Raw genomic sequence first — 22,591 nt, forward strand, 5'->3', positions numbered from 1 at the left:
GCGTTCTGGAATTATTCCCAAGAACTGTGCCAAATGCAGCAAACATTCCTTTAAAGAGATAAGGATTAAGGCTCACTAAAGACCACCAGACAGCTGTTTCACAATTCGAAAAGCTATTAGCTGTGTGTGCTGCATTTCTGGCTTGGAAAAAAATTTCATTTTTTTCTTTGCTTTCTAAAAAGTCTCATACTAGAGAAATATTTTATATATATATATATATGTAGCCAATTTTCTTTTCGAATGATCACTTACTTAGGGTTTTACAAGACATTAAAAGTTAAATGTGAAATCTATGCTTAAAGGCTAATTTATGATGTCCAAGCTTAGCCAGATTCCCCAAAGGCAAACAACTCCAGTGCCTCAAACATGACTAGATCACATTAAATCTAAGACCAATAAATTAAAGGAAAAAAAAAAACCCTAGGCCTTTCTAACTCTATGGGCAATATCAATTTCTTCACTAAATCTTTTTCTGATAGTTTTGGATGAAGGGGATAATCTTTGCCTCCTGGACAGAATGATGGCTGAGCTGAGCCATAGGCAAGACCAGGCTGCTGCCTCATTTTAACTTTTAACTTTATATTGGGGTATAGCCAATTAACAGTGTTGTGATAATTTCAGGTGTGGACAGCAAAGGGACTCAGCCACATATACACATGTATCCATCCTCCCCCAAACTCCACTCCCATCCAGGCTGCCATATTAACATCGGGCAGAGTTCCGCGTGCTACACAGTAGGGCCACCAAGGCCCGTGTGTGTATATGTCCATCCCTAACTCCCTAATGATCCCTTCTTCCCATCCTCTCGTTCATGCCCGGCAACTGTAAACTCATTCTCTAAGTCTGTGAGTCTGTTTCTATTTTGTAATATGTTCATTTGTATCATTTCTCTTTAGATTTTGCATATAAGGGACGTCATATGGTATTTCTCCTTCTCTGTCTGACCCACTTTACTTGGTAGCTGTGCCATTCTAACTGGCAAGAGGACATGTCCTTTTCTGAGCTATGGAGCACCTCTCCTAAGCTGGACTTTTAGAGTTTTCCTTAGATGACAAACAGTAAAGCAAATAATACAAGAAAAAGTCAACATGGAATGGATGACATTAGCCAACAGGGGATCGACTGGATGCCTGGAGACTGCACAGAGACAGCAGGGCGTGCGGGGGAGAACATAGTGTCTGGAGTTAGACCCGAGGTTGCCAATTATCAGCCAACAGCGGAGAGTCATTAACCTCTCTGGACCAGTGTTCACACTGATGACTGTGAGCTGATGATGAGACCCTGAGAAAATTAAGTAAAACCAACTGTGACTCACACAGAACAGACATTCAATACTGCATCTGTTAAATGCAATGAATTATTTGGTGAACATTTACCTATTACAAAGAGAGGGGTCAGCGGCATTTCTATAAAAGAGTCAAGCCCTTGGCCTTCCTGTCACTTCAAACGTAGAAAGGAATGCACTTTGGTAAAGGACATAATAATAGGGACTTCAAAATTCCATAGTATTCTCGGAAACAAAAATACCATGCGACTTTATCAAATAATGCAGTAAATTTCAATTAATTTAAGGGGGCTTCTGCCATGAAAAGAAGTAAGAGGTCAGATCCTGGGCATGGAGAATTACATCAAAGTAATCCCTAAATAAATAAATGTCTGTATTATGCTCCCCGAAAGGAAAGAGCAACACCCATTTGAGCACAGTCTCCTCCTCCGACCCCCTCCTGGACCTTGCTGCCCCCCAGCTCAGGAAAGCCCTCCTCAGCACAGACAAGCCCACCCCGAGCACACCTGGGGGGTGGTGGGGCGCCCATCCTGACTTCTCTCCTGTCCCCTTGATAGTGGGTTTTCATTGCTATTGTCATTCAGTCACTCAGTCGTGTCTGACTCTTTGCAACCCCATGGCCTGCAGCACGCCAGGCTTCCCTGTCCTTCACCATCTCCCGGAGGGGTTTTCACCAGCCAGATTTATATTTAGGATTAAGACGAGTCAGCAGCCTCTCTTTCCTAATCAAAATCAATGCAGGTGGATAACCTGTAACAAATACCTTTTATATCTAAGAAACAACATGGCCAGAAAGTTTAACTCATTAATATTCTCTCTACCAACATGCAAACGAGTTTTCTCTTGTTTTGCAACCCCATGGACTGTAGCCACCAGGCTCCTCTGTCCATGGTCTAGAGACCAGGAAGGGAAATGCACAGACGCAGGGGGCCACAGCACAAAGACAGGACACATCAGGCAGAATCTGGACCCCTAGTTAACTGGAGTTGCCCGAGTCATCATCTGGACTGAAAGATGAGAGTCTGGAGGGAACGGGAGTAGCAACATGTCTGTGTTTCCCTTCGAGGTTCCAATCAGTGGATGCAGTTTGCTGACTGAGACACACACAAAAGGGCTTTCTGTCCTGCTGGACACCTGACAAAAGACTGTACCCTCTAAGCCAGCAGTAGAGAGAGACTGCGTTCCATCTGCCAACTGGAGAAAGCTTTTACAAAGGCCCAGAGCCCCTCTCTGTGTGCAGGGCATGACTCACAGTGCGGCTCGTAGGGGGGTGGAGGGTCTCCACAAGGCACACACTCCATGTCTTGAAAACCAACAAGTTTTGTCTTTCTGTAAAACCTAGAAGAGAAAGGAGAATAATCTTTGTGTTGCTTTTTTCATCTCAGCTCACAGATGCAGCAAACAGATTTCTGTCATAAATTACTGCCAGTCTCCATTACCAGTTCTATGTTCAAAAAAGGTTCTCAAAGGCTTAAACGTTACAGTATATTTTAGACCGGCACAACTTTAGAAAGCACTCTGAGCATGCTGTGGACACTTAAGAAATGACAATTCACTCAATGTGACTTTGTAGATTCTACTCAGCCCCACTTTTGTACATCGAGGTGGGGGGGCGCCAAGAGGGAATATGAAATCTGGATGTTTCTATTGTTGTTTAAATGACAAAATACCTTATGCAGGGCTAGTTTTTAACCTTTGAAATTCAGAAACCAAAATGCCATGCAAACCATAGGAACACCAGGAAAATGTAGGCAGATACTTGTACAATCTTGATATGGGGACACCTTTCCAGAAATGAGAAGAAATCCAGGAACCGGAATAGAAGAGATTAACAGTTTTGAACACACACACACATAAACACACTCACACACACATGCATGCACAAATACTAGAGACATCTGAAGAGCAAAAACAAATCGTCAACATAATTCGTGGGCAGAAGAAAACTGGAAAATAGTTCACAGTATTGTCTATAACTTAAAAATCATTATGATGCTAGTAAACATGGGACATCTCTGATGGTCCAGTGGTTAAGAATATGCCTGCCAATGCAGGAGACACGGGTTTGATCCCTACTCTGGCAAGATCCCACATGCTTCGGAGCAACAAAGCCCCGGGGCTACAACTATTAACACTTGTCGAAATTAGAGACAGCCCGCACACAGCAACAACGACCAGTGCAGCCAAACACAAATTAAAATAAGTAAATAAATACATTTCTATAAAAGTAAATCTGGCAACTGAAAAACATGCAAAGAACATTAATGTTCCAAAGAACATACCATAATTTTAAAATTTCATAATTTAAAAAGTCGCTCAGTTGTGTCCGACTCTTTGCGAACCCAAGGACTATACAGTCCATGGAATTTTCCAGGCCAGAATACTGGAGTGGGGAGCCTTTCCCCTCTCCAGGGGGTCTTCCCAACCCAGGGATTGAACCCAGGTCTCCCGCATTGCAGGCAGATTCTTGACCAGCTGAGCCACAAGGGAAGCCCAAGAATATTGGTGTGGGTAGCCTATCCCTTCTCCAGCGGATCTTCCTGACCCAGGAATTGAACCAGGGTTTCCTGCATTGCAGGGGATTCTTTACCAACTGAGCTAAGAGGGAAAAGATGATGAAATTAAGCACTTTAAATAATTTTCACATTAAAATGTTTAACCTCATTACTAACAAGCAAGTGCAAACTGCAATGAAAATATACTGTTTTGAATTAGAAAACTGGGCACCTGTTGGCACGCACCTAGGCAAACGGGCACACGTGTGCAGTGGGAATACAAACCGCTGCTTTACAGGGCAATTTAGCAACAGGCCTTCAGAACTCAATAGAACAGTTTACATCCTATCCAGTAATTTCATGTTTTGAAATTTATCCTCAACAAATAATCAATTGGGGGAAATTGGATGTAAATAGAGAAACCACAGCATTGCTTATAAAAGAAAAAAACCCAAGAGGCCTGGCCCAGACCCAACAGCAGATGTGACCTCAGCCGAGGTGGACCCAAGACTGTGCAATACAAGGGGGCCTTTAGAAACCGCAATGCAGGTCTACGTACCTATTTTTTTTTTTTCAGTTCATGAAATACCATTAACTGAAAATGAATTGTGAATAATATAATTCTAATTTGCACAAACATACACTTTGGTATAGATTCTTTCAGATTATTTATTTATCAATGCAGCTAAAGACATTTATGTGTGTAAAGGTGCATTGTAAATAGCTTGGTATATTATACACCAAATATTAATAGTGATTATTTCTAAATGGTGGGGATTGCAGTGATTTTTATATACATACATACGTATTCATGATAGATGTATGTATATACACATGCATTTTCCGACCTTTCCATGACAAAAATAGTGATATGGAGAATAAACTACAGATCAAGTTTATAGAGACAGGTAGATGCAATTATTTTGTGGAATTGGATTATTTAGCAAATCTGCATGATTTGTGGTTGAAGCAAAATCTGCATTAAAACTAGATAATTAGACCAAATGTTCAGACTCATCCAGTACCTGCTCAACCTTCCATTTTCAATTGATTGTGAAGATCTGATCATAATATGGTGACTTGCCACCACAATTTGATAAAAAAATATTTCTTTTGTAATTTATAAGGTAAAAGTCAAAGAACAAAGTTGGAGGAGTCACACTTCCTTGTAGAAGCTTGCAGAAAATCGTCTGACCACGCATGTGCGTGTTCCCTTCTGGGCTCTCTGTTCTGTTCTGCGTGTCTGCATTTATGCCAGCATCACACTGTACTGAAAACTGGAGTTTGTAATGTGTTCTGATATCAGGAAGTGTGACTCCTCCAACTTTGTTCTTTGATTTGTACTTTATAAATTCCAAAAGAAAATTTTTTTTATTAAATTGTGGTGGAAAGTCACCATACTACAATCAGTGACGCAGATCTTCACAGTCAAATGAAAACGGAAGGTTAAGCAAGTACTGGATGAGTCTGAACATTTGGTCTAATGAATGGATCTGGGACAGTCTCTTCAACAAAAGGTGCTGGGAAACTACATTGCCACATTCAAAAAACTGAAGTTTTATCCTGATTATACACCAAATAAAAAATTAATTCAAAATTAATTAAAGACCTAAACATAAGACCCCAGATTGTAAATTCCTAAAAGAAAATACAGGAGAAGTTTCATGACAACATCTGGTAATAATTTCTTGGATACGACATCAAAAGGCATATAATAAATAGGCAACAAAAGCAAAATTAGACAGGGAGTATATTAAATCTGGGACTTTTGTATATCAAAGGATACTATTGATGTGATATGTACTTATTACCACACTCATGGAGCGGTATATAATAGATATGTACAGCTTCAGTCAATCATACCTCAACCAAGTGGTTAAAAATGTCACAACCAAAAAAAGAAAAAAAGACTTTTGAATTTTAGTAACAGTTTCTTCGGAAGTTAAAAAAAAATTGAGACAACGAAAAGAATGAAAAGGCAACCTATACTATGGGAAAATTTATTTGCAAACCATATATCTGATAAGGGGTTGATATCCAGAGTTAAATAATTCCTAAGCTATGGTTTTGGAGAAGGTGATGGCACCCCACTCCAGTACTCTTGCCTGTAAAATCCCATGGACGGAGGAGCCTGGTGCGCTGCAGTCCATGGGGTCTCTAAGAGTCGGGCACGACTGAGCGACTTCACTTTCACTTTTCACTTTCATGCATTGGAGAAGGAAATGGCAACCCACTCCAGCGTTCTTGCCTGGAGAATCCCAGGGACGGAAGAGCCTCATGGGCTGCCGTCTATGGGGTCACACAGAGTCGGACATGACTGAAGTGACTTAGCTTAGCAGCAAGCTACTGTTTTTCCATTAGTCATCTACAGATGAGAGAGTTGGAACATAAAGAAGGCTGAGCACTGTAGAATTGATGCTTTTGTATAATGGGGTTGGAGAAGACTCTCAAGAGTCCCTTGGACTGCAAGGAGATCAAACCAGTCAATCCTAAAGGAAATCAACCCTGAATATTCATTGGAAGGACTGATGCTGAAGCTCCAACAAGTTGGCCACCTGATACAAACAGCTGACTCACTAGAAAAGACTCTGATGCTGGGAAAGATTGAGGGCAGGAGGAGAGGGGGATGACAGAGGATGAGATGGTTGGATGGCATCACCAACACAAAGGACATGAGTTTGAGAAGGACAGGGGAGCCAGGAGTGCTGCAGTCCATGGGGCCACAAAGAGGCAGACACGACTGAGACTGAACGAGAACAACAAAAACGTCCTTTTCGAGGAAGGGGTGATGCTAATCCCTTCTTCACAGAGTGGTCTGGTGATTAATCATCGAATCAGTACAGAGTGCTTGGAAAATGTCAGCCATCCCGGTTACTAAAAGCAGCAAAGAACTGGCCACGTGGGTTCCTCTTCCAGGGCAGGGCCCCAGGCCCCCTCAGCAGAGAAAGGTGGGTGGGGCCGGGGCTGGAGGCCATGTGGCCCCTTTTGCAAAGCTTTCACAGGCCCTGCACAGCATTAACTGACAGTAATGTCTGTGATGTGTTTAGTGCTTACTGTGCCCTAGGCACTCTGCCAGGCTCTGGACATTAGCTCTATTCTTAACCCTTCCGACAATGCTACAGGTTGGTAGCATTACTACATGATATATACGTCAGTTCAGTTCAGTTGCTCAGTCTCGTCCAACTCTTTGCAACCCCATTAATTGCAGCATGCCAGGCCTCCCTGTCCATCACCAACTCCCGGAGTTCACCCAAACTCATGTGCATTGAGTCGGTGATGCCATCCAGCCATCTCATCCTCTCATCCTTCTCCTCCTGCCCCCAGTCCCTCCCAGTATCAGGGTCTTTTCCAATGAGTCAACTCTTCGCATGAAGTGGCGAAAGCATTGGAGTTTCAGCCTCAGCACCAGTCCTTCCAATGAACACCCAGGACTGGTCTCCTTTAGGATGGGGATCTCCTTGCAGTCCAAGGGACTCTCAAGAGTCTTCTCCAACACCACAGTTCAAAAGCATCTTCTGTGCTCAGCTTTCTTCACAGTCCAACTCTCACATCTATACATGACCATTGGAAAAACCATAGACTTGATTTTTACATAATTGACTTATTTATCTTAAAGAGGTGTTTTTTTTTTTTTTTTGATGTGGACCATTTTTAGTCTTTGTCAAATTCATTTCAATATTGCTTCTGTTTCATGTTTTGATTTTTTGGCCACAAGGCCTGTGGGATTTTAGTTCCCTGACCAGGGATTGACCCCTGCACTAGAAGGCTAAGCCTTAACCACTGAACCACCAGGGAAGTCTCTATTAGATGGATGACATTTTTATAGGTGAGAAGAATTGATGTCAGAGAAATTAAGTAACTGGCTGGAAGCCACAACCATACTTGTGAACAAGGGCACTGACTTTCCCTGGTTGGTCAAATTGTACCCGGAGGACAGACTCTCCACGCCAGGGTTTAGAGGGGCCAAGCCCACAGTCAGGTCCTTATCCCAGTAAGACCATGGCTGCAGAAGCTGGGCATGGCAGCAGGAATAAAAATGCCCACCTTATGCCTGATCTTGGCATTTTTCTGGAGGTAATACGCAATTCATTTATTTTCTTTCTTTTTAAAAAATATTTACTTATTTGAGTACACCGTATCTTAGTTGTAGCATGTGGGATCTAGTTCCCTGACCGTGGATCAAACCCAGGCCTCCTGCATTGGAAGCACAGAGTCTTCACCGCTGGACCACCAGGGACATCCCTGTTTATTTCCTTTGCACCTCAATTTTCCTGTCTGTAAAGCACGTGTGAACTATTTGCCTCTTTCACACAAACACAGTCAAGCTGGGTGAGCACTTTGAACACACCCAGGAAGACCTGTGTACAAGTCACTCTGTAATTGTTGCCTGCCCCATACCTTCATGCTGGCTTAGAAAGGATGTAATTTTAAACTAATCGTATAAATAAACGATGAAACACTATTCAAATATCTACTCATTTCTAACCGTCCCGCACGGAAGCATTTATTTACAGGATGAGCAAACATTGCGGAAACTAAAGCTGTGGTTTCAGGTGGCAGCAAATTTGGTGGAAGATGAAGAAGCACATCTGGGAGGAGGCTCGGGGGAGGCTGGATCCTCTCACGGTCCAGCAGCTCACACCTGGGGTCCCCCCAGTCCCACAAACAGCGAGTCCTGGGTCTCCAGGCACTGCCCACCTTGGGCAGCAGCCCCCGGGGACTCCTCTTCCCCCTGCCCTGACGCCCGACCCCAGTAAAGAGGGCAGAAGCGCACAGACTCGGTTTTGTCAGGACAGCAACAGAGATAAGACAGGTGTTCAGTTTCTATCCCTGCATTAGATTTGCACAAGGTCAAAACTCGGCATAATGATACTCAACAGGTATCAGTGCCTTCTGAGATTACACTACTTTTTTTTTAATAACAGACTAGGGACATCCCTGGTGATCCAGTGGTTAAAGCTCTGCACCTCCAAGGCAGGGGCATGGGTTGGATCCCTGGTCAGGAACAGCTCTCACATGCTGTGCAGCACAGTCAAGAAATAAAAACTCATTAAAAAACAGAGTAGATTATTGAGATATAATTCACATACCATGTATTCCATCCCTTTAAAGTAAACAATCTTTAGTATCGACACATTCATGGAGCATTCATGGACACATTCTGTGGACTATTTTAGAACATCTTCACCACTCTAGAAAAGAAACTCTGCTTCCTTGGCAACCACACCCCATTCTTCTCAATCTTCCCCAGCCACTAGCCCTCGACGGCCACTAATTTACTTTCTGTTCTTTAGATCTGCCACATCTGGACATTTCACACACATGCAATCACACAGAACGGGGTCTTCTGTGATTGGTTTCTTTCACTTCGCATCCTGTTTTCTGGGTTCACCCACATTGTCACCTGTATCAGTAATTCATTCCTTTTACTGCCGAACAGCATTCTGTCATTAATTCGTTAATTACACTCCATTTAGTTGATCCATGGACATTTGGGTCATTTCTACTTTTTACTATTATGTATAGTGCTGTGAACAGCTGTGTACAAGTGTTTGTGTGGCATGTTCTCAATTCCCCTGGTTATATACCCAAGGGCAGAACGGCTAGGTTGCAAGGAAACTCAATGTGTAACTCGTTGAGGATCTTCCACACGGTTTTCCAAAGCAGCTGCACCATTTTACATTCCCAATTTCTCCAGTCCTCACCAATACCTGCTATTGTCTGTCTTTTGGCTATAGCCATCCTTGTGGACACAGAAGCAAGAATACACAGAAGAACTATACAAAAAAGATCTTCACGACCCAGATAATCATGATGGTGTGCTCACTCACCTAGAGCCAGACATCCTGAAGTGTGAAGTCAAGTGGGCCTTAGGAAGCATCACTACGAACAAAGCTAATGGAGGTGATGGAATTCCAGTTGAGCTATTTCAAATCCTGAAAGATGATGCTGTGAAAGTGCTGCACTCAATATGCCAGCAAATTTGGAAAGCTCATCAGTGGCCACAGGACTGGCAAAGGTCAGTTTTCATTCCAATCCCAAAGAAAGGCAATGCCAACAAATGCTCAAACTACTGCACAATTGCACTCATCTCACATACTAGTAATGTTCAAAATTCTCCAAGCCAGGCTTCAGCAATACGTGAACCATGAACTTCCAGATGTTCAAGCTGGTTTTAGAAAAGGCAGAGGAACCAGAGATCAAATTGCCAACATCTGCTGGATCATCAAAAAAGCAAGAGAGTTCCAAAAAACCATCTATTTCTGCTTTATTGGCTATGCCAAAGCCTTTGACTGTGTGGATCACAATAAACTGTGGAAAATTCTGAACGAGATGGGAATACCAGACTACCTGACCTGCCTCTTGAGAAACCTGTATGTTGGTCAGGAAGCAACAGTTAGAACTGGACATGGAACAACAGACTGGTTCCAAATAGGAAAAGGAATACATCAAGGCTGTATATTGTCACCCTGCTTATTTAACTTATATGCAGAGTACATCATGAGAAACGCTGGGCTGGAGGAAGCACAAGCTGGAATCAAGATTGCCGGGAGAAATATCAATAACCTCAGATATGCAGATGACACCACCCTTATGGCAGAAAGTGAAGAAGAACTAAAGAGCCTCTTGATGAAAGTGAAAGAGGAGCATGAAAAAGTTGGCTTCAAGCTCAACATTCAGAAAACTAAGATCATGGCATCCAGTCCCATCACTTCATGGGAAATAGATGGGGAAACAGTGGCTGACTTTATTTTTTTGGGCTCCAAAATCACTGCAGATGGTGATTGCAGCCATGAAATTAAAAGATGCTTGCTCCTTGGAAGGAAAGCTATGACCAACCTAGACAGCATATTAAAAAGCAGAGACATTACTTTGCCAACAAAGGTCTATCTAGTCAAGGCTATGGTTTTTCCAGTGGTCATGTATGGATGTGAGAGTTGGACTGTGAAGAAAGTTGAGCGCCGAAGAACTGATGCTTTTGAACTGTGGTGTTGGAGAAGACTCTTGAGAGTCCCTTGGACTGCAAGGAGATCCAACCAGTCCATTCTGAAGGAGATCAGTCCTGGGTGTTCATTGGAAGGATTGATGTTAAAGCTGAAACTCCAATATTTGTGGCCACCTGATGCGAAGAGTTGACTCATTGGAAAAGACCCTGATGCTGGGAAAGATTGAGGGCAGGAGGAGAAGGGGACGACAGGGGATGAAATGGTTAGATGGCATCACCAACTCAAGGGACATGAGTTTGGGTAAACTCTGGGAGTTGGTGATGGACAGGGATGCCTGGCGTGCTGCAGTTCATGGGCTGGCAAAGAGTTGGACACGACTGAGCAATTGAAATGAACTGATCCTCATGGACGTGAAGTATATGCGGGGGTATTTTTCTGCATTTCCCTGATGACTGATGTTGAGTATCTTTTCACAAGCTCACTCATGAGTATCATCTGTGTATCTTATTTGCAGAAATGTCTATTAATATCTTTTGCCCATAATTTAATTGGGTTACTTGTCTTTTTGTTATTGAGTTATAACAGCTCTTTATATATTCTAGATAAGATAGTTCCTTATCACATATATGGTTTATGATTTATGAATAGTTCTAATTCCGGGGGGTTGTCTTTCACTTTCTTGACAGTATCCTTTGAAGCACAAAAGATTTTAATTTTGATGAAGTCCAATACAGCTATTTTCCCTTTGATTGTTGTGCTGTTGGTGTAAGACCACTAGTTTTTGCATCTGTTTGGGTGGTAAGTTTTTGCATGAGGACATGATTCATAAGGCTATTTTCTGCTCTTTCTTTGGGCCCAGAGTTTTAGCTGTCCTCTGGCTTCAGTAGAAGCCCCAAGACAAGCATCTGGCATCTGTCAAACGCCTGGTCTTGTGGGCACATGCTGGTCAAGTACAGTGAGGGCCCTGCATCTGTCATGACTTGGAGCGTGGATTCTGGCAGCAGAGTCCTGGACACGGCTCCAAGTTGTGCCTCGTACTCTCTGTGCAATCTTGCCTGAATAACCTTAATGATAAGGCTCAGTTTCTTCATTTTTAAAACACTGTGAACATTACAGAAAATAATTCATGTAAAGTGCTTCTCTGTGTTAAATTGTTTCAGTCCTTCTGACTTATTTGCAACTCTATGGACTGCAGCCCGCCAGGCTCCTCTGTCCATGGGATTCTCCAGGCGAGGTTATTGGAGTGGGTTGTCATTTCCTCCTCCAGAGGATACAGAGTGCTTAGCCACTAAGTAATACGTGTCTGCTGCTCCCGTAATGCTGCCAGCCCTGGTCGATTCACTTCTGCCATAAAACCTGGGTTCCAGGCAAGCTCCAGGATTCCTGGTCTCTCCTTTGGCTCTGCTCTGTATTAAAGACGTCCTCCTGGCAGTCACCTGGTCTCTTCCCTGCCTTACCTCCTGCAGCAAGGCCTCTTCACTCTCTAACAGACCACCACTCGGCCCCAGTGGGTCCCAGTTTTCATCACCACTCTGGCTTCCAGCTGCCTGTTTTATCTGGCAGGTCCAGCCAACCATTACCTATAAGCACTTATTAAAAATCCCTCCTCCTGGGCTTTGTCTCTCCACTTGGCCCAGGTGTGGTCCGCTTTCTGTCCACGGCCTGGGTTCCTTTCCGATGTGTACACTTAAGGTCTCCAGCATCACACGAGTCCACCCCTAGCACCCCTTCTGCCTCTCCCTCCAGCCCGCTCTATTGCCTCCTACACCCGCTTGTCCTCTCGGCCGTTTCTGAAACGCACACGTGTCCACCCCTAGGGCCTGCATCCACAGAGACCTCAGCTTTTCAGCATCACCCAGCCTGATGACCTACTCTGATCCTGCCACCTGCCTCTCTTCTCTGTCCCCAGAGGGCACACCCAGCCCCCTGAGCTGCTGAAGACTTTCTGTTTTCCCCAGGAACCACCACCTTCTACCTTTCTGCACAACTTCTTAGTATTTACTATGCAGGTATTTTTCAAACCGTATTAGGATGTAAGCTGCCCATGGGCGGCAGTCTTTGTCTCCCTCCCGAAAGCAACACCTGGCAGCTGCCCCACAAACACCGCAGAAGTGACCGGCTGGACGGTGGTGTTTGCATTTCTCTGATCATATGGAGGATGGCCATCTTCCTAGCATCACAGGCCACATGCACTTCCTCTTTTGTGAGCTGCCTTATTCTTTCATCCCTTTGTCCATCTTTTCTTTCTTATTGACTGGTGGGGACTCTGCAGACTTTTCTGACACCGAGCCTTGGTCACTGGCTTATCTGTTTGATCCTAACCCCCCGCCTGTCACCGTGCAGGGTGTGCGGGAGGCCCGGGAAACAGAAAAGCCGTGAACCTCGGCAACCTTGTTGGGGTGGGTGTCAGCAGGCATCCGTGTCTGGAGGGGAACCAGAGAGAAAATCCTGCTCAGAATAAAGACCTGATCTCCCGGGGAGGACTGGCCACGTACCCAGGCAGGCAGTCCCCGCAGACGGCGTCGCCAGTGGCCGAGCAGTTGGCCTTCTGGAAGCGGCTCAGCAGGGCGCAGTCCAGGCACGGCTTGCACTTCTGAGAGCCCCAGTCCTCCTTGAACCTGTGCGGCCGGCACTTCACACACTGGGCGTCCTCCCCGTAGCCAAAGCCACATTCCTGTGGGGATGAAGAGACAAGAGACGGCTATTCAGACCTCGAGAGCGTGAAAAAGGAGGACGACGAGATACAACGACGAGGAACCGGGCTGGTAATTACCCAGCGCCCGCCTCCCTGCACACAAAAGCCCCTCTTTCAGCGGTTCCCATGTGTCTCCCTGCTAATAATCTCTCTTACAGCCAGAAGTATACTTTGTCATCCACTTTATTCCAGCAGCATGAGCATTTGAATAGGAAAGGCTCTCTGCCTCCCGCTGCTGAATTATTGCTGGCTTAGGGTGGAATCAGGCACTTTCTTCTCTAACTCGGCCAGTCATCTGAACCCTCAGAAACTGGAGTCAGGGAAACAGGCAGACACACACTCACTTATCAAGGCAGAAAATAAGTGCTTTGATAAATATTAGAACGCAAGGATGGCTGCATATGAAATGTCAGAGGCTTACAAGCCTAGAAACCTATCCAGTGAACTGCCTTGAAATATTTAGCTGTTTATTATCATCGTTTGCAACCCCATAGACTAATAGCCCACCAGGCTCCTCTGTCCATGGGATTCTCTAGGCAAGAATACTGGAGTGGATTGCCATTTCCTTCTCCAGGGGATCTTCCTGACTCAGGGATCAAGCCTGCATCTCCTGCGTCTCCTATACGGGCAGGGAGGTTCTTTACCACTGTGCCACCTGGGAAGCCCTGGCTGTTTATTGCTGTCTGATAGAAGATGCTTATATGACACCTAAAAGAACACTATATACACACACACACACACACACACACACACACAGCATCTTTCTTATCCATCCTTCTGTTGATGGACACTTAGGTTGCTTCCATACCTTTGCTATTTTAAGTAGTACACTGAAGTGCATATATCTTTTTGAATTAGTGTTTTTGTTTTTTTCATATGTATACCCTGGAGCAGAACTGCTGGGGCGTAAGGTATGAGACCTACACCATTTAATTCCAGAGCCAGACTTCTTATTATTATACTGTGGGCTTTTCTGGCAGTTTATCTGACATGTACACAGGAGGATGTCTGAAGAGTTACATATCATAGTTAAACCGACTATGTGATGGTTTCTACAGAACTGCTGCTGCTGCTAAGTCGCTTCAGTCGTGTCCGACTCTGTGCGACCTCATAGACGGCAGCCCACCAGGCTCCCCTGTCCCTGGGATTGTCCAGGCAAGAACACTGGAGTGGGTTGCCATTTCCTTCTCCAATGCATGAAAGTGAAAAGTGAAAGTGAAGTCGCTCAGTCGTGTCTGACTCTTCCCGACCCCATGGACTGCAGCCCACCAGGCTCCTCCGTCCACGGGATTTTCCAGGCAAGAGTACTGGAGTGGGGTGCCATTGCCTTCTCCGTTCGATAGAACACTGGCCATTAAAAAGAAAATCAGGCAGCAACTCATAAGCTGCACGCATAGCCTCACACCAAGGGTGTGCCAGGGGCCCACTTGGCCCCACACGAGCGTGTGCCAGGGGCCCACGCGGCCCCACATGAGGGTGTGCCAGGGGCCCACGCGGCCCCACATGAGCATGTGCCAGGGGCCCACGGGCAGCCAGAGGGGCAGCGGGAGTCAGGGCTCCCCTCACAGCCTCAGCTCCCTCTTCTGGGAACCATGGAAGCCAGAACACAGGTCCAGGGAGGTCATAATCCTCATTTCTCCATAAAATTTACACATTTAATTTCTCCATCCATGAAGTGAAGTTGCTCAGTCATATCTGACTCTTTGCGATCCCATGGACTGTAGTCTACCAGGCTTCTCTGTCCATGGGATTTTCCAGGCAAGAGTACTGGAGTGGGTTGCCATTTCCTTCTCCATCCATATTTAGATACAAAGACAACTAATTAAAAATTAAATCAACAGACACACATACAAGAATATACAAATGAACTTAATTACAAAACAGAAACAGACTCACAGACATAGAGAACAAACTTATGGTTACCAAAGGGGGAGGTGGAGGAGAGGGACAGCTTTGAAGGTTGGGGTTAACCGATACACACTATTGTATATGAAATAGATAAACAGCAGTCCTTCAATATAGCACAGGGAACGATACACAATATCTTGTAACAATCTATAATGGGGAAAGAATCTGAAAAAGAATAGGTATTACGTATGTATGCCTGAATCTCTTTGCTGTACACCTGAAACTAACACGTGGTAAATCAACTACGACGCTTCAATTAAAAAACAAAAACCAATACAAAGAATAGTATTGCCTATACTCAGTAAGGAACTCAATAAAGAGTATTAGCAATAAGGCTTCAATCCACTAATGAACTCATGCACATTTGGGGGGAGGGGCCCCTTCGTCCCCCTTGCAGCTCCTCTGTCCGTCTTTCAGAAGTGTCTTGAACAAGCACAGCAAAGAGCTGCGGAGAAAAACAAAGCAGGAGGTCAGCCCCTCCTCAACCCCGAGGGCTCCAGCTGGACAAAGCTCTGACCTGAAGGCAGGGGGGGACAGGAGAGGGGTGGAACCGGGGTCTCCCACATTAAGGCAGATTCTTTACCATCTGAGCCACCAGGGAAGCCCCAGTTCACAAATTAGAATCTCCTTAAAATTGTTAACAGGGATTTTTTTTTTTGTGGGGGGTGGAATGATGAGGTGTTTTCAATTCTCACAACTCCGTAATGATTTGATTTTCGTGCAGAAAGCAGCTGTAGCAATCAGGAAAACAACACAGACACACATCTAGAGAGAGTTCTTGGGGTGTGTGTTCGGTCTCAGTGGGGTGGGGGGAGCCCCTGCTATTTGGGGGGCTGTGCCTCTCAGTGTGATCTGCGTTGGGACCATGTTAGCTGCAGAGAGAGCCGGGCATCCCAAGATTTTCGTTTGGCACAGAAGGGCACTTCCCACCCCGTGCCCCCAGCATCAGGGATCAAAGCATGTGACATCCGGGGCAGGGCCTCAAGCTCAGTGTCCCCGCAAAGGTCCCTGTGGCCACAACTGCAAAATCACTCTTGGTTGCAGGTGGCTTGCATATACGGGTCTCATATACAGGTTAACACACAACAGAGAGGGGAAGGAAAAGCGGGCAGAGGAAGACAAGCAAACAAGGGGAAAGAGGTAGGGGTCTGTGAACCAGCAGCACACCTCTGAAACGCTGCTCTCCCGGCCAGGCTGACGCAGCAGAATGGGGGTATTCTCCCACACTGGAGACAAACACACATAGGCCACTTGCCAGCCAAGGTACTCTGGGAACTCTCTGACCCTCAGCCACTTCATCTGTGAGAGGGGATATCACCCGGCCCTACAGGGTTATTCTGAGAAATAAACTGGGAAACATATAAAGCCTCCAAACTAGAAATCAAGCACTAGCATCCGGCCAAAGAACGGATACCAATGGCTTTTATTATTCTGGATGATCTACAGCCCAAGTGTTTCTGATTCCAGTATAATAAAGTCTCGCCGGGGAACAAAGGGATCTGCAGACCCCAGTTTTTTAGGTGACTTCAAACACCACTTTGAAGTACTTTAGCCACTTGATACAAAGAGCTGACTCACTGGAAAAGACCCTGATGCTAGGAAAGATTGAGGGCAAAAGGAGAAGAGGACAACAGAAGATGAGAAGGTTGGATGGCATCACCGATTCAATGGACAGGAATTTGCGCAAACCCCAGGAGATGCTGAAGGACAGGGAAGCCTGGTGTGCCGTGGTCCATGGGGTCGCAAAGAGTCAACACGATTGAGAGGCTGAACAATAACAACAAAAGCATCACTTTTCATCTAAAACATTTTTACTGAATAAAAATCTGTTTAAAATGAGTCTCAACTACTTGCTTTTGAAAATGGGTACACAAAATAGAATTTCACCTTTCCCGGTTGAATCCACTGCTCCATTGCGCTATTGCACAAAGAACCAGGCAGCCCTGGGTCTGCAGGCGCTGTGGCTGTGTTAACGCCCTTGCCCGGCGGTCAGCTGCTCTCCCTCCCTCCTGCCGGGCATCACCGTCCACAGCCACTCACTTCCTCTCCCCATTCCCGAGAAACTGGATAAACGATCCGACTTGAAAGAATACACACAGGGGTGTTGACAGTCCCATCTCTCTTGAGAAAGAACATATACTTTAGTGTTGGAGAAATCTTTGTGCTTCTTTTTTGATTCTTGGCTGTATTCTAGAGTGTATATCTTACATGAGAACTCTTTTGGCCAAAGAGTTTTTGCCATATATTGCTGTGTGTCATTTACATGGCATTAGATTTTGTAGAATGAGGATTTCATGATTTTTTCTTTTTTTTTGGCTCATTCTACACTGGACCAAATCATATATAGAAAGAAAAAAGTGGGGCTCCAACTGTATCAGAGGTTTCCTTAATAACTGGATACTGGCTCTCTATTTCTGCCTGGAGTTCACACGTTTTACTGGCAGCAATAGCAATTTTCTTTGGGGTAGCACTGGGTTAGGGGTTGAGATAAGGCTTTGCATCATTAGTATCATAAAACAGTACCGAAGTGTACAGAGCAGGAACCATGAGTCATACTTGTACAGAGATTGATTATTTGGGTGAATTTTATTCAAATAGCTCAGCTGATAAAGAATCCGCCTGCAAGGCAGGAGACCCTGGTTCAATTCCTGGGTTGGGAAGATCCGCTGGAGAAGGGCTAGGCTACCCACTCCAGTATTCCTGGGCTTCCCTGTGGCTCAGTTGGTAACGAATCCACCTGCCATGCAGGAGACCCGGGTTTGGTCCCTGGGTTGGGAAGATCCTCTGGAGACGGGAAAGGCTCCCCACTCCAGTATGCTGGCCTGGAGAATTCCATGGACTGTATGGTCCATGGGGTTGCAAAGAGTCAGACACGACTGAGCGACCTGCGCTTTCAGTCAGAAACAGACTCATAGACATAGAGAAGTGTGGCTGCCAAGGTGGAGGTGGGTGGGGGAGGGCTGGATTGGGAGATTGGGGTTAGTAGATGCAAACTGTTATAAACAGGATGGATAAACAACAAGGTCCTACTGTGCAGCACAGGGACTATATTCAGTATCGTGTGATAAAGCATAATAGGAAAGAATACGAAAAATAATGCATATATCTCATATAACTGAATGCCTTTGCTACACAGCAGAAATTACCACAACACTGTAAATCAATAATACTTCAATAAAATTTTAAAAGTATATATTTTCTCTAAAGTATTTGCCATTTTAAAACAATACTATTCTAATACTATTTTTGAACTTTTAAGAATAACATCATAGCTTGCAGTTCATGACAGCTTAAGTGTATGAAGTGACGATTTCATGCGTTGAATTAACTAGACATCTTGAATTAACTAGAAATTCAGAGCAATTATTTCCAAAGAATTATTGTACGGCGTCCAAGGCAGCAACCACTTTTAGAGCTGATTTGTCGTATTTCTAAAGCACCGTAAACATACAGATGCCATAATTATTTGAAATCCAGGCTATAAAGTAAACAGCACATAAATATTAAATTATATCCCACTATAAATGTCTATTTTGATGTTTTTATTTCACTCAGTGAAACAAAGTGGTTAAAGTGCCTTGAAATCTTCCATATTAAGTTCAGTAAACAACCCGTCCTTCATTTGTAACTTCCTACCCCCCACCCCCAGTCAAACTCTACAGCCAGGTTTGTGGAAACGTCACAGACATGCCCTTCTGGTGTGTGTGCATGTGTGTGCAGCTTGAGTGCATCTGCCTGTCTCAGGGCATGCTGGCAGTGTTCAGGATACAGGTCTCACCACTGCATCCCAAGGGCACGCTCTCTGCCCCGGGTGAAATTCACTGGTGAGAACCACGAGATACACTACGGCATCTAACCAAAATAGCATCCGATCTTTGGGGTTTTCCCTCATGACTCTGGGCTAGGAGGGGGTGATTTCTCTGGTAGAGTGCTTTCTTTGAGTACAGAAGCAGAAGAAGTATGGATGGGTCTCTGGAGAGAAGGCAAGGAGCAGGCTGCCCGTGGTGGATCTGCTTCATCTTACTTTTGACAGACCCTCCACTTGACCAAACTGGACAAGCTTCTCTGAGCCAATTTCTCGACCATGCCCTGTTCTTAGGTCTGGTCTTGAAGAGCCCAGGTGTCTCCCATTCTCCACACATGCTTATTCTCCGTATCTGACCAGCTCTCACCCTCCCCCCATCCTCCCCACTCACCGGTGATGTCTGATCGTCTGCCCACCTTCAGCAGGAATCCCCCTGTCTGTTTAGCCGGGATGCCCCTTCCCCTGATGCTTCCTTTTTGGGAGTTCCCACCCCAGTTCCCCATCCTGCTCCCGGGCGCTTGCCCCCCACATGTCCACCTAGATTTGAAACTGAACCCAGTTGTAGGCTGAAGTCTCTGTTGCAAAAGCTCCTGAACAGAAGTTCTTTGTACTGTTTTAACCTCTGTCCAACACATCCCAGGTGGCCCTGAGTTCTCCCTCTGACCCTTTTATTGGAAGGAGTGTGTGTGTATGTGTGTTTGTGTGTGTGTGTGTGTCTAGCAGGGTGTGGTGTGGGAGGGAACAGTGAGTCAGTCACCAGCCTGGGCTCTAGAATTAGTGACATGTTTGGCTCAGTTGGTAAAGAATCTGCCTGCAATGTAGACCCCGGTTCGGTTCCTGGGTCGGGAAGATCCACTGAAGAAGGGATAGGCTATCCACTCCAGTGTTCTCGGGCTTCCATTGTGGCTCAGCTGGTAAAGAATCTGCCTGCAATGCGGGAGACCTGGGTTCGATCATTGGGTCAGGAAGATCCCCTGGAGATGGGAAAGGGTACCCGCTCCAGTATTCTGGCCTGGAGAATTCCATGGACTGTATAGTCCAGGGGGTCACAAAGAGTCGGACACAACTGAGTGAGTTTCCCTACACTTTCACTTTTGTTTGTGGAGGACCATCTCCCATTGAAATCCATGCTAGAAACACATGGAGGCTTCAAGACAATACTATGGCCTTTATTTTTTAAATTATGACCTGCTGGAGACATGGGTTCATTCTCTGAGTTGGGCAGACCCCCTGGAGAAGGGAATGGCAACCCACTCCAGTATTTTTGCTTGGAGAATCCCATGGGCAGAGGAGCCTGGCGGACTACAGTGCTCCTCAGCTATGAATTCCCACTTCTCCAGGATGTATTCAGAGATGACCCCCTCCCCCTGTAAAATCCCACCACAGCGCACCCCACACCTGCTGCCAAGTTTCTGAGTCATTCCTGTTCCACCATCCTCAACAAGAGACACTGAGTAACTTTTCTTTAGCAGGAGTTGAGCCAATGTGTAATAAAGAACTGCTTGCTGTTTAAGATGGATGAACAAACATTGTGCATTTTCCTAAAGTGTGTTATTATTATTACTACCACTACTACTGGTGCTATTATTTAACTCCAGGGAGCAAGCCTGTAAAGGTCATGGCAATATTTCCTGGTTGGCAAGGCCAAGCCTTCCTCCCGGGAGGGCGGGGATGCACGGATCGGCTGCCTTGCCTTGGTTCCGAGGCAGCAGGAGGCTGGACAGAGCCAGCGGCCATGGCTCTGTCACTCTGCCCAATATTTTTAAGCCACATTTGGTGGCTTTCCAGTAGCAAAATGACTCAAAGTAAACAGTCCTCAGATCCCCTTCTCTCCTCCCTCCCTCTGCAAAGCCAGAACCGAACAAAAACACAAGTGGATCCCACCTACATGCTGGGGGAGCAGGCCCCCACCCCCAACAGGGGAGATCCTCCCAGACTACGAAATGTCCCGGAGACACATTCTGGGTGCTCGAGTCGAAAGCACTATTTATTTGTGCGGCCAGTGACTATTAACTTGAGTTCTTTGAACTTTAAAAGCTCAACTTGGACGGAGAAGAAGTTATTTATAGAGAAAATCTAGGGCACAGAAATGGGAATGATGAATTAGATTCATGTGGCCGGTGTTTAGAAATCAGCTTTTTAATTTCCTTTAATAAAACAACACCAAAGACGCATCCCCAGCCCCAAACTTTCGGTTTGTGAAAACCCACAGTTGAGTTTTTTTAAAGAAAAATTACAAGCTAGAGCTTGTTAATATCTGCCAAACATCAGTGGGCTCGATTAGGTATAATTAAACACAAATAAAGTGAGCAACGGTATAATTAAATGGCAGAAATGAATCCTTTTATGCTTGAAAATTACACTAAATTTTGTGTAACTTTGTTCATAAGGATGAAAACAATTTTCCAAGAGGGAGACGTCTTTAAAAATAGGAAGCCCCGCATAGACTCGCATAAACTCTTGTTGTTTACAAGAGTCAATTTTTTCACATTAACTAAAATCATCCCAATAATTGCTTAGCAAAGCTTACTTTGAAAACCATGCCAGAGACTTGAAGTCTGTTTCCAGAGGCTCATGCAAAAACTAGTTTCCTGATTTACTGCTGAGAGGCGACCGTGTTAAAAGCTCACTGTTGGCATCAATACTCGGTGCGGGGGAGGGGCTGGGCAAGCTCGAGATGGTGAGAATCCAAGTCTTATGTAGTCACTTTGGGAAAACGAAAATATCATCTCCCACACATCCCAATGCTGTTTGCTCTCATGAGCCCCCGGGACGCCACCTGACACTCAGGCACACGGTCCTGGTCAAAACACCGGCGGGGCTGCTCACAGAGCCATGGAAACCACACGTGGTATTTTTTGCCTCAGAAATAGGAAAAAGACATTATTCATTATCTTTATCATAGACTCTCAAAAACTAAAACCTAAACCATGCAGTGGGGGAGACAGTAAATATGGCTCAAGGGAATAAAACCCTCAAAACAGACTCCGAATGGTTCCATGACTTACCACATTACTTTCCAAAAGATTCAGGAAATCTACTTCCTAAGCTGAGTTACTAAAAAGTCTTTTTTTTCTTTTGAAGATTTCTCTTTTGTTCCCCATTTAAATTCTTCCTTAATTGAGTTTTTAATTTTAAATAATAAAGAGTTTGAGCTAACATTTGCATGGATCATATATTGCTGATCAAATGTGCTGTGCTGTGCTTAGTCACTCAGTCGTGTCCGACTCTTTTCGACCCCATGGACTGTAGCCCGTCCCCCCAGGCTCCTCTGTCCATGGGATTCTCCAGGCAAGCATACTTGAGTGGGTTGCTATACCCTCCTCCAGGGAATCTTCCCAACCCAGGGATTGAACCCAGGTCTCCCACATTGCAAGCAGATTCTTTACCCTCTGAGCCACCAGGGAAGCTGATCAAATACATTTGTCTAATTAAAATAATTAAATTTTGCATACA

General features: G+C 45.1%; 1 protein-coding gene across 6 annotated transcripts in view; it reads right to left on the minus strand.

Moving 5' to 3' along the window:
- The window catches only part of TNFRSF19 (TNF receptor superfamily member 19), a 91,142-nt gene that overhangs the window by 36,226 nt on the left and 32,325 nt on the right, over positions 1-22,591 (minus strand). For all 6 annotated transcript variants that reach the window (XR_009740010.1, XM_061434959.1, XM_061434960.1 and 3 more), the window contains exons 4-5: positions 13,223-13,401; positions 2,538-2,623 (exon numbers count right to left, since the gene is read on the minus strand). Coding sequence is in view for 5 of the 6 variants with exons in the window: in XM_061434959.1 (XP_061290943.1) it covers positions 2,538-2,623; positions 13,223-13,401 (265 nt within the window). In the remaining variant the exon portion in view is untranslated. The remainder of the gene's footprint in view (positions 1-2,537; positions 2,624-13,222; positions 13,402-22,591) is intronic.

This window comes from Bos javanicus, chromosome 12, assembly GCF_032452875.1.
Source record: "Bos javanicus breed banteng chromosome 12, ARS-OSU_banteng_1.0, whole genome shotgun sequence".
NCBI lineage: Eukaryota > Metazoa > Chordata > Mammalia > Artiodactyla > Bovidae > Bos > Bos javanicus.